The sequence below is a fragment of the Mastomys coucha genome, unplaced genomic scaffold (assembly GCF_008632895.1).
Source record: "Mastomys coucha isolate ucsf_1 unplaced genomic scaffold, UCSF_Mcou_1 pScaffold20, whole genome shotgun sequence".
NCBI classification, from domain to species: Eukaryota; Metazoa; Chordata; class Mammalia; order Rodentia; family Muridae; genus Mastomys; species Mastomys coucha.
The window spans coordinates 77530500-77543905 of NW_022196903.1; the positions used below are offsets into that span (position 1 = coordinate 77530500).

Genomic DNA, 13406 nt, shown 5'->3' on the forward strand with positions numbered 1-13406 from the left:
GGAGGGAAGACTCATCCTGAATTTGGGCTGCAGAATTCCATGGGGATGACATCCAAGATTGGAGATGGAGAAGGCAGGTGAGCACCACCGTTTATCTGCAAATTCCCATCTGCAAGTGCAATGTGGCCAACTGCCTCGTGTCTCTGCCATTCATAATAAGTTGTCTTCAATTTCTGTGATAAAACACCCCATGATCAAGACAGCTTATAAAAGAAAGCATGGTTTCAGAGAGTTAGAATTCATGGTGGTGGAGTAAAGGAACAGCTGAGAACTCATATGTTGATCTATAACATGAGGCCGAGACTGGGAATCCAAGGAATCTTTTGAAACCTCAAAGTCCATCCTGCGTGAGACACACATCCATCTCGGCCACACCTCCTAATCCTTCCCAAATGGTTCCACCAATGGGAACCAAGCACTCAAATATATGAGCCTATGATGATCATTTGCATTCAAACCCTTACCTTAAGTTACTTTTGTTATATCATAGACCTAATTACAAAGTAACTCGGGGCTGATGAGATAGCTGAGCAGGTAAAGGGATATATTGTATAAGCCTGTGACTGAGTTCAATCCCCACAGCTTAAGTAAACATGAAAAGAGAGAACAGTCTCCACAAAATTGTCCTCTAGCCTCCACATATGCACTGTTGTATTTTCATCCCCACCCCCAACACACACATACACACACACACACTAAAATTAAGTTTTTGGTTTTGGATTTTTTTTTTTTTTTTTTTTTTTTTTTTTTTTTTTTTGGTTTTTTGAGACAGGGTTTCTCTAGCTCTGGCTGTCCTGGAACTCACTCTGTAGACCAGGCTGGCCTCGAACTCAGAAATCTGCCTGCCTCTGCCTCCCAAGTGCTGGGATTAAAGGCGTGCACCACCACTGCCTGGCTTATAAAGTTTTTTGTTTTTTGTTTGTTTGTTTGTTTTTGGTTTTTAAATAAATTTTTAAAAAACTTCTCTGGCGTACTTTTATTGACAGTTGTAAGACTCATTCAGAAAGGGCTACAGGAAGCAATGTGATACAGAACAGATGAGAGGGGTCTGAGCAGGAAAGCCTTCCTGGATGTTGCCCTATAGTCTCTCAGAATTATTTTATGCTCTTATTGACGTGTACCTAGAAAGTAAATCATATGTGTAGGTGACTGATGCACAGGGAAGATTAACTGAAGGACCCAAGATCTGCCCTGTAAGTGGACAGCACCATCTCATAAGCTGAGGACCAGAAATGAGTTGCTCTTTTGTGGTGCACCCTCCTCACCATGATGGACTAACCTCCAAAACTGAACTAAATCCTTCCTGAGAGAACTGACTCCTGAGTTGTCTTGTGACTGCCACAGGAATGCCATGGGAATTCATACCCACAACAAATTTAGTAAAGAATGAATCTACCCTTTTAAAATTTTTTGAGAAATTAGTATATGTTTGTGCACCACATCTGTTCTTGATGCCTGCAGAAATAAGAAGAAAATGGATTGGATTCCCTGAAACTAGCGTTTTGGACAGTTGTAAGCTGCCATGTGGGTTCTGGAAATCAGATCTAGGTCCCCTCTACAAGAACAAGTGCTCATAACTGCTGAGCCATCTCTCCAGCCTGGTTCACCTTTGCTTAAAGGTATTTCACCACAGCAATGAGACATCTTCACAATCCAATTCTATCTCTACACAGCTGTCAATGTATCATTCATTGAACTCGAGCATTAAAATAGGTTAGGATCAAACCTAATCTTGGTCTTCATTCTGAAGTCTCCCATGTCATCAAACTATGATCAAATAAATGTGTTGTGTTCTCTTGTTAACCTAGTCTTTGGGATAGGGGTGTCTACTATGACCCTTTATGGTGAAGAGAGAAAGGAGACCAACTTCACTTCTTGCCTCTATACAAGGTTATAGGGTAGGAAGTCGAATTGTTTAGTACACTTTCTCTAGCTCCATGTGGAAACCTGATAGTTATTTTTTCATGTCCTAGATAACAATCCACAAAAATCCTGATCATGCAGACGGGCACAACTCTTTCTCTAGGGAGTTTTGTGGGCTCCTTCACCACTCTTAGTTCCATACTCCTCATTCCCTCCACTTCTGCCCTTATTCTAATAACTCCAAAGGAGAGAAAATAGAAATATTGAACATGAATTTGCTTAGTATATCTTGACTTTCATAACCAAAGTACATCAAAAAATAGAAGTATTTTTTTACCCTAAGCAAAATGTGCAAGGACTTACCACAAAAACAGTCTTTTTGGGATTGCTGGCTGTAGCCACAACAACCAAGCTTGGGAATTGAAAGCAAGAGGATGAGAGGCCTTGACTTAGGAAATGGATGGGACTCAGACAACAGGAGCACAGCTGTGGTCTCCAATCCCCATCAGGAAAAGGCTAACCATTTACTACTGTCAAATACCTTCCATTGCTGACTTCCTAAAGTTACTCAAAGACTTGAATTCAACTCTTAGGATAGAGCATCTCCTTCATTGTTCATGGATACCCCTACACAGTGACAAGGAAGCCCTGGATTTGAAGCTTCCAGAAGTGAGGCAAAAGTTTCCATCCACCTTTGGAAAGGGTGTTTATGGTAAGGTTTAGGTAAGGGTGAAAAGTGAGAGCCAGAAATGGCAGATTACTACTCCAAGGACCACCTCAGCACTCGTGGGCAAGGAGGAATAAAAGGTGGAAGCCAGGAGCAATGACTTAGAAGGGTCCATGTGGTAGAGGCAAAGAACTGACTTTTGCAAGTTGTCTATCTTAACACATGTGCTATGGCACATATGGGTTCACACAAACATGTTTAAATCATTTAAAATAAGTAAAAATAAAAATAGCCCATAATGTGGGCTCCCTTCCAATTCCAAATTCATGAAACAGATAATCTTCTTTGTTCAGCTTGAGTGATGTCAGAGAATGAAGGATTTCTTTTTAGATAGAAAACATTAAGCAAATCCTATACACTGAGGAATAAAGTTAGGCTGAGGCTGAGTAGAAAGTTTGAATAATGTGTGCTGTATAAGTAGAGGAGTCAAGGATGTTTAACAGTTCTTTTCAAATTTCTTTAGTCATGCTGTGGTGGTTTGAATGGCCCCATAGAGCTATATATTTGAATGCTTGGTCCCCAGTTGGTGGAACTGTTTGAGCAGGATTAGGAGGTGTGGCCTTGTTGAGGAGGTGTGTCATTGGAAGTAGGCTTTGCTGTTTCAAATGTCAATACCATTCCCAGTTAGCTTTCTTTGTCTCCTGCCTGTGGATCAAGATCAGCTCTCAGCTTTTGCTCCAGCACCATATTTGCCTGCTGTGTACTCATCCTCTGAAATTGTAAGCCACCAATAAACTCTTTCTTATATAAATTGCCTTGGTCACAGTGCTTTGTCACAGCAGTAGAAAAGTACGACACAAACCATGTTTGAGGCAGCTAGCTGAGTGCCTCTCAGATCCAGTTTTAGCTCCTCCATCATGTCAGTTCATGTTACATTGAGCATCTGCATAGAGTCAAACTGTACTTCTTTAAAAATAGACTAAGGGGCCAACAAAATGGCTCATAGAGCAAAGGTGCTTTTCACTAGGCTTGATGGCATTTGAATCCACATGGTAGAGGGAAAGAACTGACTCCTGTATTTCCTGCTTCAGGGAATCTGATACCCTCTTATGGCCTCTTTGGCCACCTGCATGTCATAACACACACACACACACACACACACACACACACGCGCACATTTAAAATTAAAGGCAAATCTTTTTTTTTAAAAAAAAATAAATAAATAAAGACACTTAGACTAGATTAGAGCTCACTGCAATGACCTCATTTCAACTTAATCACCTCATCAAAGAGCCTCTCCCAAATGATCATATTGAGAGGCACAAGGTGGGGAGGGGTTAGTGAGCTCCAGAGTAGCTCATTAGGTAAAATGCTAGTATTGCATCTGTAAAACCATGAGTTTGACTCCCAATGCCACTCCAAACTGGGGGGTAGGTAATAACCCACATTTGTAATCCCAGCATTTGAAAGGAAGTAGAGGTGGGAAGATCAGAGCTTCAAGATCATCTTTGGTTACATGATTAACTTGAAGCCATCCAGAAATACATGATACCCTGTGTCAAAAACAAAAGTACTAGTTGTTAAGTTTTTGAGATATAAATCCTTGGGCAGGAGTACCGTTGGACACATAAGAGGCACTGTATCACTTCTGCTCATCTCTCCATCATCCAGCACAGTGCTGGACTTGAGACTTGACTCAAACCCCTTATATAAATTATTACATTTCAAATCCTCACTTTGGTCTTCCCCACAATCATGTGTAATATTAGAGGCAAAGAAAATCAGAAGGACCCTCAGTAAGCATAGAAAATATTTGTTGTCACAATCAAGTCACAGTTGGTTTCTCTTAGGACTTCCATAGGGCACCAAACCAGTCCCCTATAGTTGGTTGGCTCTTCTGCCCTGGTTTATCTGCCTGCACTGATGGGGAATTTCTGCTGACAGCTGATGGCTCACCTGACTGGCCCTCCTTGGAAGATGAGTCACAAATGAGCTGGGGATGGATCTGGGCAAGTATAGAAAAGCAGCTTAGGAATGAGTACTAAAAGCAAACAAAACAACAACAAATGAGAGAGAGAGAGAGAGAGAGAGAGAGAGAGAGAGAGAGAGAGAGAGAGAGAGAACCTCTTGTAACTTTGTAATCCCACAGCTAGGTTTTCTTCTTTCTTTTTTAAAAAGAAGATGAGGTCTCACTCTGTAGTCAAGGCTGGCCTGGGTGTCATAAAGATCCACCTGCCTTTGCCTCCCAAGTACTGGTGTAGGGCCACCATACCCCTTTATACTAGTGAGTATCTGGGGAGAGTGCCTAGCATGCATGCAACAAGAGAAGGAAGTGTTGTGGGTGCAGTACATTGAAATTATTCCAGTTACGTGAAAATTGAAAAGATTGTTGTAAATTTACATTTGTGTGTGTGTGTGTGAGAGAGAGACAGACAGACAGAACAACTGGCTAAGTCTGTCTTTCCTTCCATCATATGGGTCCCGGGAATTGAATTCAGGTGTGGTAGCAGGGATATTACCTGATGAACTACCTCACTGATCTTGAAAGTGTTGTTTATGAAGAATTTGTTTTTTGAGTTATTTTATGTGTATGGGTGCTTCTGCCAGCACGTGTATGTGCAAGCAGTGCCAGAAGAGCCCATACGAAGGCATCAGATCTCCCCAAACTGAAGTTAAATACTGTTGGGGTGCAGTATGTAGATTCTGGGAATCAAACCCAGGCTCTCTTACAAGAGTAGCAAGTGCTCTTAAGAAGTGAGCTATTTCATCTCTCCAATACTGTTTAGGAAGAACTTTTAATGGTACAAAAGAAAAGTTAGATGAAGCAGTAAGACATGGCACAGATCCTGACTCAGGTAGTCAATGCAAATTGTCAGTTACATGCGTTTATAAGTTCAGAGGGGAGCCTGGATTGGTAAATATCCGAATCTTATTTTAGCACAGTTTTTATTTTGTTTTGTTTTAAAGAACCAGAGGTGAGATGTCTGTCTTCCTTTGTGTAAAAGTGCTTCTGAACCTATGGGTCCTGACCCCTTTGGGGGTCGAACAACCATTCCACAAGGGTCGAATATCATATATCTTGCATATCAGATATTTACATTACAATTCATAACAGTAGCAAAATTACAGTTATGAAGTAGCAACGAAAGTAATTTTATGATTAGAAGGTCACCACAGCATGAAGATTGTTATTATTATTATTATTATTAATTATTGGTATTATTAATTTTATTAGTATTAAAGGGTCGCACCATTAGGAAGGTTGAGAACCACTGTGTTAAAGCATTTGTTACTTTTACAGCCAAGAAAGGAGGCAAACTTTTTAAAGCTGCTGTGCTGTCCACCAATGAAATTCTGAGCTCTCAGTGAAAGCGCCAGAGGTGCTTCTGCTCCCAGCTCTAAGCCCTGGATCTCTCATCTCTCTTCCTCCCTGGGGCTGTCTGACCGGCTTCTGAGGAGCTATCACGTCCCGGTTGCCACTGCAAGCACCAAGCGTAGCCAAGCGTATCACAGCTCCTGCCCAGAGGTGGAAGGTCAGGGGTGGAGCCCAACTTTCTTCTGTCCTGGAGCGAGATCTGGGCTGCACTGCGTGCCTGAAGCCCTGGTCCTTCTTCAGGCCATTGCGGCCTCCGCCCAGTCCGCAGCTTCAGGGTCTAATACAAAGTGCCGTGTCATTGGGAAAGCTGGTGGCGGGGCATTGAATTACAGTTCCATGGAGCTGGAGTACAACTGCGGGGGTGGGAAATGAACAGAAGCCCCTGTTCTCATCGCAACGCACTCGACTAGCGGGGTGAGGCCGTCGGAGGCGGGGTCCTAGCCTAGCTCACTGGGGCCGCCTGTTCCTCTTCAGGACAACACCTGTGAGCCGGCAGTCATTCAGCCAAGTCGGCCTTGCTCCTTAGGGGAGCCCTCCGCCTGCGCCTTGACCCTGTCCCTCCAGCTACGCGATGCTGCGAGTCTTCATCCTCTTTGCGGAGAATGTCCACACCCCGGACTCGGACATCAGCGATGCCTACTGCTCTGCGGTGTTTGCAGGTAGGACCGCGGGGAGACCCAGCCAGGGGTGAGGGCGGGCTACTGCTCCTTTCTCTGGATCCCTTAAAAGATGTCTTTCCATTCTTGGCTGCACAGGGCTCTGCTCCTCTCCCCGGAAGGCCCTGGCCTCTGCCTATTTATAACTTCCCTGGGCCTTTGCTCACTATCAGAAGCTAAACTAGCAGACTGGCTGCCACTGAAGCAAGCAGAGCCACGCCTCCAGGAATCTCTCTCTCTCTCTCTCTCTCTCTCTCTCTCTCTCTCTCTCTCTCTCTCTCTCTCTCTCTCTCTCTCTCTCTCTCTCTCTCTCTCCTCCCACCTACTCCATTATCAATCTTTAGGAGTCTCCCTTACTTACTCTCAACAGAATAACACCTGTTGGGGTGGTATTTAGGCTTGATTAGACTGGGGTCCCCTAATGCTAGGCAGCCTGCTCTTCTCTGGTCCTGTGACTTTCCACAACAAGCTTTGGCAGAATTATGCCTGCGCTTTTCTTTTAGGATGTGAAGGCTGGCCATGCTTGCTTTTCCAGGATAACCCTTCCCTACCCCTAGGACCAGATCAAGACAGGGGTCTTCATAGTTTGTCTTCCAGCTGTGAGACATAATGGGGATCAGGAGTAGAGGGCAAAGATGTGGGCCAATTTCACCATCCACCCTATATGTTTCCTTCTCTGCCTTCCTTCCCAGCTAGTCCTCTTTTCCCTTCATACCTGGCCTAGGAGATTAGAGCATCGGTTAGTCCCTGGCCATCCAGTGAACATCCCTTTTTGGTGTCACCAGTCATCAAGTATGCACATGGACTCACAGGTGTGTGCACACCCTGGAGTCCATGGGACATCTGAAAGCTTGAGGCAAGCATGGCACACGCAGGTGTGTTGGAAGCACCCAGTGGTCAGTGTAGGATTTGGTGCATCTTTGGACATAGACCCAGGGTGGGCAGCCTGGAAACCAGCCTGCACTAAGAGAAGGAAATGAAGAACTTAGAGAACATCCCCTGTGTGTGCTTCTCCCACTCCCTGCCATGCTTCGTCTTTGTCCACCAGTTTCCCAGGGAAGCCGTTGGAATGAGCTTTATCAATGTGTTTCCAGCGGACAGGACAAGGGCATCTTCCCATGTGGTTGGGGTGGAGATTTTCCATGTTCCTTTGTATCCTCAGCTCTGGGCAGATCAGCCAATGGCCTGGGTTAGCTGCCTGGCTAGGGGCTCTAGAATCTATGTGGTTTTCAACCAGTGGGTTAAAATCCCTTTGAGGTCTAATGACCCTTTTACAGGGGTCCCATATCAGATGTCCTGTATACCAGATGTTTACGTTAGGATTCATAACAATAGCAATTTTTCAGTTATTTAGTAGAAATGAAATGCTTTTATGGTTAGGGGTCACTGCATATACTAAAAGACATTAAAGGGTTGCAGCATTGGGAAGGTTCAGAGCCACTGTTCTAGCAGGTTCCACTGGTGCTATGTCTCCTCTTTCTCTACGTTTGCTTCCTGGCTGAGGGAACGGAGGATACTATCCTGGAGAGATCAGCTATGCTCCTTGGATATTAAGCTAGTTCCTGTACTTCCTCATTCACTGTCTGGAAGCCTGAACAGGCTTTGTAAAGTCATACCTCCATGTTCAGTGAATTTGCAGGGTGCAGTGTATGGTCTAGAGCCGATTCTCTTCTCAGGGACTTTGTCTCCTCTTGTGTCCACCCAGGCAGCCCTGGTTTCCTTTCAGCTTCCCTGGCCTCCTCCCTTCTCTGCAGAGGTTCATTGCTTTCTCTTTTTCCTGCCCACCCCTCCCCCAGGGCAGGCTCAGGAGCTCTAGCAGGAGAGAGGCTGTGCAAAAGGGGTGGGGGTGGGGGGGATAATGAATGGGAGTGCTTTCTAGCTCACCAGAAGCACAGCTGGTAGTTACAGGCCTGTCTTCATTTAGCCCCAGAGACCTTTCCAGACTCTTCCCTCAAACTCCCTGGGGGAGGGGGTGCGGGGGGGGGAGGGCATTCATAGTCCTCCTGTTCGCAGCTGCCTGGCTCCTCTGGGTATGTTCCCCTTTCCTGGAGCCCAGAGCTCACTATACAGAAAGGAAGTGTATTGTCTGTACTCTCACCCTGAGAAACAGGCTGGCTGGAACTCATAACCCAGGATGTCATTGTCAGGCAGTGGAGAATGCAGCCTTTCCCCTCCCCCAGGCCCTGGCCACCTTCCACCTCCTGCATTAGCCAAACTCTTAACCCATGTCTAAATTTGGGTGTCTTGCAGTATTTAAGCTTGCTCACCCTTCTACTCTTCTCTGTCAAGGCCAGGCTGGTGAATGATTACAGAACAGGCCCTGGCCTGGGACAGAGAAATGCGAACTGCCCTTCTGGGAAGCCTATTCTCCCTAGCTGACCTAGGCCTGCTTTCCCAGTGACGTGGTCACAGTATCTCACAGATCCTCTGTGGGAGAGTAACTTCAGTCAGGTCCACAGGGTTAAAGGGCAAGAGCATTATCCCCTTCACTAAGATTTGGCCCAGAGAGATTTTGCCAAGGGGCTTTGCCAAGGTGGTCCACTTGCTAGAGAATCCCCTCTCAAGAGGCACATAGAAAGGGCACATAGAATGCATGCCATGTGCCACCCACACCAACCAGGCTGGGTGCCCAGTGTAGTGCTGAGTCTAAGGAGAGGGAACATAGAGTTGTAAGGAACCAAGTATAGGACGAATAACCCAAAGGTAGAAGGGCCAAACTTCTTTGAGACAGTGTTTCTCTGTGTAGCCCTGGCTGTCCTGGAACTTACTATGTAGACCAGGATGGCCACAGACTCACAGAGATCCACCTGCCTCTGCCTCCTGAGTGCTGGGATTAAAGACCTGTACTATACCTCCCAGTTCTGACTTCTTCCTGTCTTTATCACAAGGAAGGGAAGTGGATGTTGGCTAAACAAGCAAGACATCATTTTCAGAAACTGTTTCTGTAAAATGTTACAAAAATCCTATGATAAGGATCCAGACTTATTACATCTGACATGCTTCTGAATAGAACATGTAACACGAGCTATATCCTAGTCCAGTAACAAGCACAGTTGGTAGCAACTCTGAAAGTGACTAGCCTGATGCTTGCTCTAGTAAGGACTGGACTTGGAGTTTCAGGCCCAGGCATCCTGAATGTAGTCATGTCTATACCACCTTTACTCTCTCTACTGCCTTCTTCTAGCTCTAGGTCTTACTCAGAGACAGAAGGAGGAAGAAGACTGAATTCAGCCTCTGGTGCCTATCTGCATGTTTGTTTATACACACACACCACCTGGACCCCCTGACACATCACACACATGACTCTTACTCCTTACTCACCTGGGTCCCGAGGGCCTCAGTGCTTGCTGTGTGGCCTTAAGGCTGCCTTCTCATCTCAGAAAGCTTCTGCCTTGAATCACCTTCTCTGTGTCTGATGGGGCAGTAAGATACCACTTAGTATGATTTTCCGGAGTCCCAGCCCTTGTCACAGAGTCCTCACACACCTGTGGAGGTACATGCTTAGGATCTGATACCCTAAGTCCAGGATGATGGGTCATAAATCTCTGAGGATGACTTGTGATTATAGCAGGGTCTCTGGGGGAGGAGCAATGGTGTCACTGTGGACCTTTTTTATAATAAAAGCTGAGAAGGGGACAAAGGAGTGCAGATAGCTGGCAGCCTTGCTCACAACCCAGTGTCATAAAACTATTGAGAGAAGGAGGGAAGGACAGAGGGAGGGAGAGGAAGGGAGAGGGAAGGAGGAAGGGAGGGAAGGAAGAGGGAGGGAGAGGGAAGAAGGGAGGGAGGGAGGGAGAGAGGCTGAGACCACCAGCTTCGTATACATAAACAGCTTAGGATTTCCAATCTTGAACTTCACATTCCAGTTCTGCCACTTTTCAACTGTGTGTCCTTGGACAAGCCACTCAACTACTCTGTGCCTGAGTCCCTTCCACTGTGAAGTGTGGCAGACCAGACAAAGTGTTGACAACAGTCCCTGGGCCTCAACACGTCTTAACTATAGGGCTGGGAATATGGCTTGGTTGGTAGAATGATTGCCTAATAGGAAGGGACCCTGGGTTTATTCTCCACCTGCATAAAGGCAGGTTGGGTGACACATATGTGTAATCTCAGCACTCGGGGGACAGACAGGAGGATCAGAAACTCAATGTCATCAGCAGCTCGGTAGAGTTCCAGGTTAGCCTGGGCTACATAAGACTCTGTCTCAACAAACTAACCAACAAAAATGAATACATGTTAACTATAGTTATTATTTATAATTACAAATTTTATAATTACTATTATAATTAACATGCACATATATCAAGACACTATTGTACAGACCTAGGAAAGCTTTTACTCTATATTTTTAACTGAATCAGTTCTATCATTGGCTCCAATTGTCCATCCAATGGCCTCCCAAACTAGAGCTGGTATATGTTTGCCAATCTGCAGGGACCCTTGACTCCTCTGTCTGCCATTCCTTTATCAGTCCTGAACTGAGGCACTGCCTGCCTGCCAACAGCAGGCTGTGGCCTCATAATGTGGCTCCACCTCTCTGAATGCAAATTTTAATAGAGACCCCTCCTACCCCAAATGGAGCCCTCAGCCCTCCTCAGCCCTTCCCTTTCCAATGCTTTCCTTTTCTCACTGCTTGCTTGCTGGCTTTGATCCACCTTTGTCTCTTAGAGGAAGTCCTAGCTGGTGGGGAGGAAGCTTACATTTGTCACTTGATCCCCTTGCAGGGGGGATCCGCACTTTGCTGAAGGCAACACCTTTGCAAAGTGTCATCCTCTTGTTTTCACAGATGCTAAGTCAGCCTCTGCAAGTTCTGGGTCACCCTATGAGGAAAAGGTGGCCGGCCAGGAGCTTGCATCATTTCCACCAAAGCAGGCTCTTCCTGGAGGTCACATGGTTATGTAGTTGTAACACACGAGTGCTTACAACATAACCATAGTTACTGGACTTGGGCATCCAGAGAGAGGTGAGGGTAGCAGAGAGGACATACAGGGGTTCAGGGACTGGCAAATGTGTCTTAAAGGAATTCTGTAAATTCATGCAGAGCAGTCCTCTGAAGAGTGAATGGTGTCACTGAGCAGAGATCAAGGTCTTTGCCTCAGAGTGCTTGGTGTTTAGGTCCTGGGGAAACAAAACTCTAGACCTTGTGAGAGTGTGTTCAGAGAAAGCTTCAGTCTTTATTCATGGTTAAGTGGTATGGCCACCAAGAGATTAGAGAACAAGACTACAAACGCTCCTGCGTCTTGGGAGCCTGGCCAGTGATGGCACCTAGATTGGGCTATAGAGAAAAAGACTGGGTAAGTGGGGGCCAGTGCACACCCAGCCAATACACAGGGTGTATTTATGGGTGTTAGATTTATGTTAAATGGGCTCCATGTTAAAAAGCCAGGTGTGGTAAAAAATCAGATTCTCTGACTTTTCAAAGGAAGCTCTAAGAGGAGATTGATATGTTCCAATGCTTAACTTGGGCACAGTTTTTCTATGACACATCATATTGCTCCAAGATACATCTCTTGGGGACACCACTGTATTGTCTGATGCACAGCATAAACTATAGGACAGCATCCTCTCTGTTATCCATCATCACTCATGAGAGGTAACAACATTAAAGCCAATTAATTTCCTTTTTTCTTACTTCTATCAGTCTGAAAACATGATGTCTAAGCAAAACAAATAGGCAGAAACCCCATCTGGAATTCTACGAACTGCTTCCCAGTTGACCTCATTCCCATTGGACTTCCAGTTGACCCTCTTACCTTCCAGCTGGTGAATAGTTTGCTCTCTCTGTAGATGCAGATCTATGCATACCACTATCATGAGACTCCTAATGCCTCCACGATAAGCCATGGTAATCATTGACATACTGGCATCCTAGTTCAAAAGCTCCTGATGCATCAGATTGTCCAAGATCCTTCTGCCTCTTGCTCTGTTCTCTTCATGGAGTGTCTTTGACAATATGGTTTGTGATAGCACAGCATCATAATTCATATTTGCAATATCTGAAAGAAGGAAAAGGTACTAAAGAAGCATACTTTTCTCCACAAAGACATATGGACAGTTACATACATACTTTCTTCCTCTATCTCATTGATCTCATACTCAAATCTAGCTGCAAGGGAGTCTGGGAAATATAGTTTTTAATTTGGATACCAAGTGCTAGATAAAACTGTGGGAGATATCAGTAGAAGAAAGAAGAACAGATATAGAGGGTAAGCCCCATTCTCCATTTCAGCCTAATTCTATGTGTGTGTGTGTGTGTGTGTGTGTGTGTGTGTGTGTGTGTGTGTGTACAATGCATGCATAAGCAGGCTTGCCTACCTTCTAGTACTGGGATTACAAGTGTGATCTACCATACCTGGCTTTTAAACACGGGTTCTGGGACTGGAACTCCTCTCTTCATGTTTTCACAGCAAACACTTACCCTCTAAGCTATTTCTGTAACCCTGTTACAGCTTTATCACTGAGACAGATCCCCTTGAGAGTAGGCCCCACTGAGTTTAGGCTCCAGTCTGAAGTCTGCAAGGGAACGGCTGTGTGTTTAGGGGAAGGACATCTCTGAGTAATGAACAGCGGTAAGACCAGGAAGCAGGAGGTTCAGATGGGGAAAGGCCTCAGGATGTGCTCAGGGTTTGAGTCAGCAGCTGTTGCTTTTCTGGTTTATGGAAAAGGTATGTGGAGTCCCTGTTTCTTGGACACAGGCCAAGGGTATGCTGAAGTCCCTTGGAATAGTCTCTGAAAATATTAGACATACCCCTGTAGATTTCCTGTGCTGACTGTGGTGGACTGGAGTGGGGCCAGGAGTAGAAATAGGCTCTCTCTCTCTCTCTCTCTCTCTCTCTCTCTCTCT

General features: G+C 45.3%; 1 protein-coding gene across 8 annotated transcripts in view; it reads left to right on the forward strand.

The window, feature by feature from the left end:
* The first annotated feature begins 6105 nt into the window (after nt 1–6105).
* Nucleotides 6106–13406, forward strand: part of Dysf (dysferlin) — a 201473-nt gene continuing 194172 nt past the window's right edge. For 6 of the 8 annotated variants that reach the window (XM_031382347.1, XM_031382345.1, XM_031382349.1 and 3 more), the window contains exon 1: nt 6478–6565. In XM_031382347.1, the coding sequence (XP_031238207.1) occupies nt 6478–6565 (88 nt within the window). Of the gene's footprint in view, nt 6566–13406 lie in introns of all 8 variants that reach the window. The other 2 variants (XM_031382343.1, XM_031382351.1) reach the window with 2 other exon arrangements.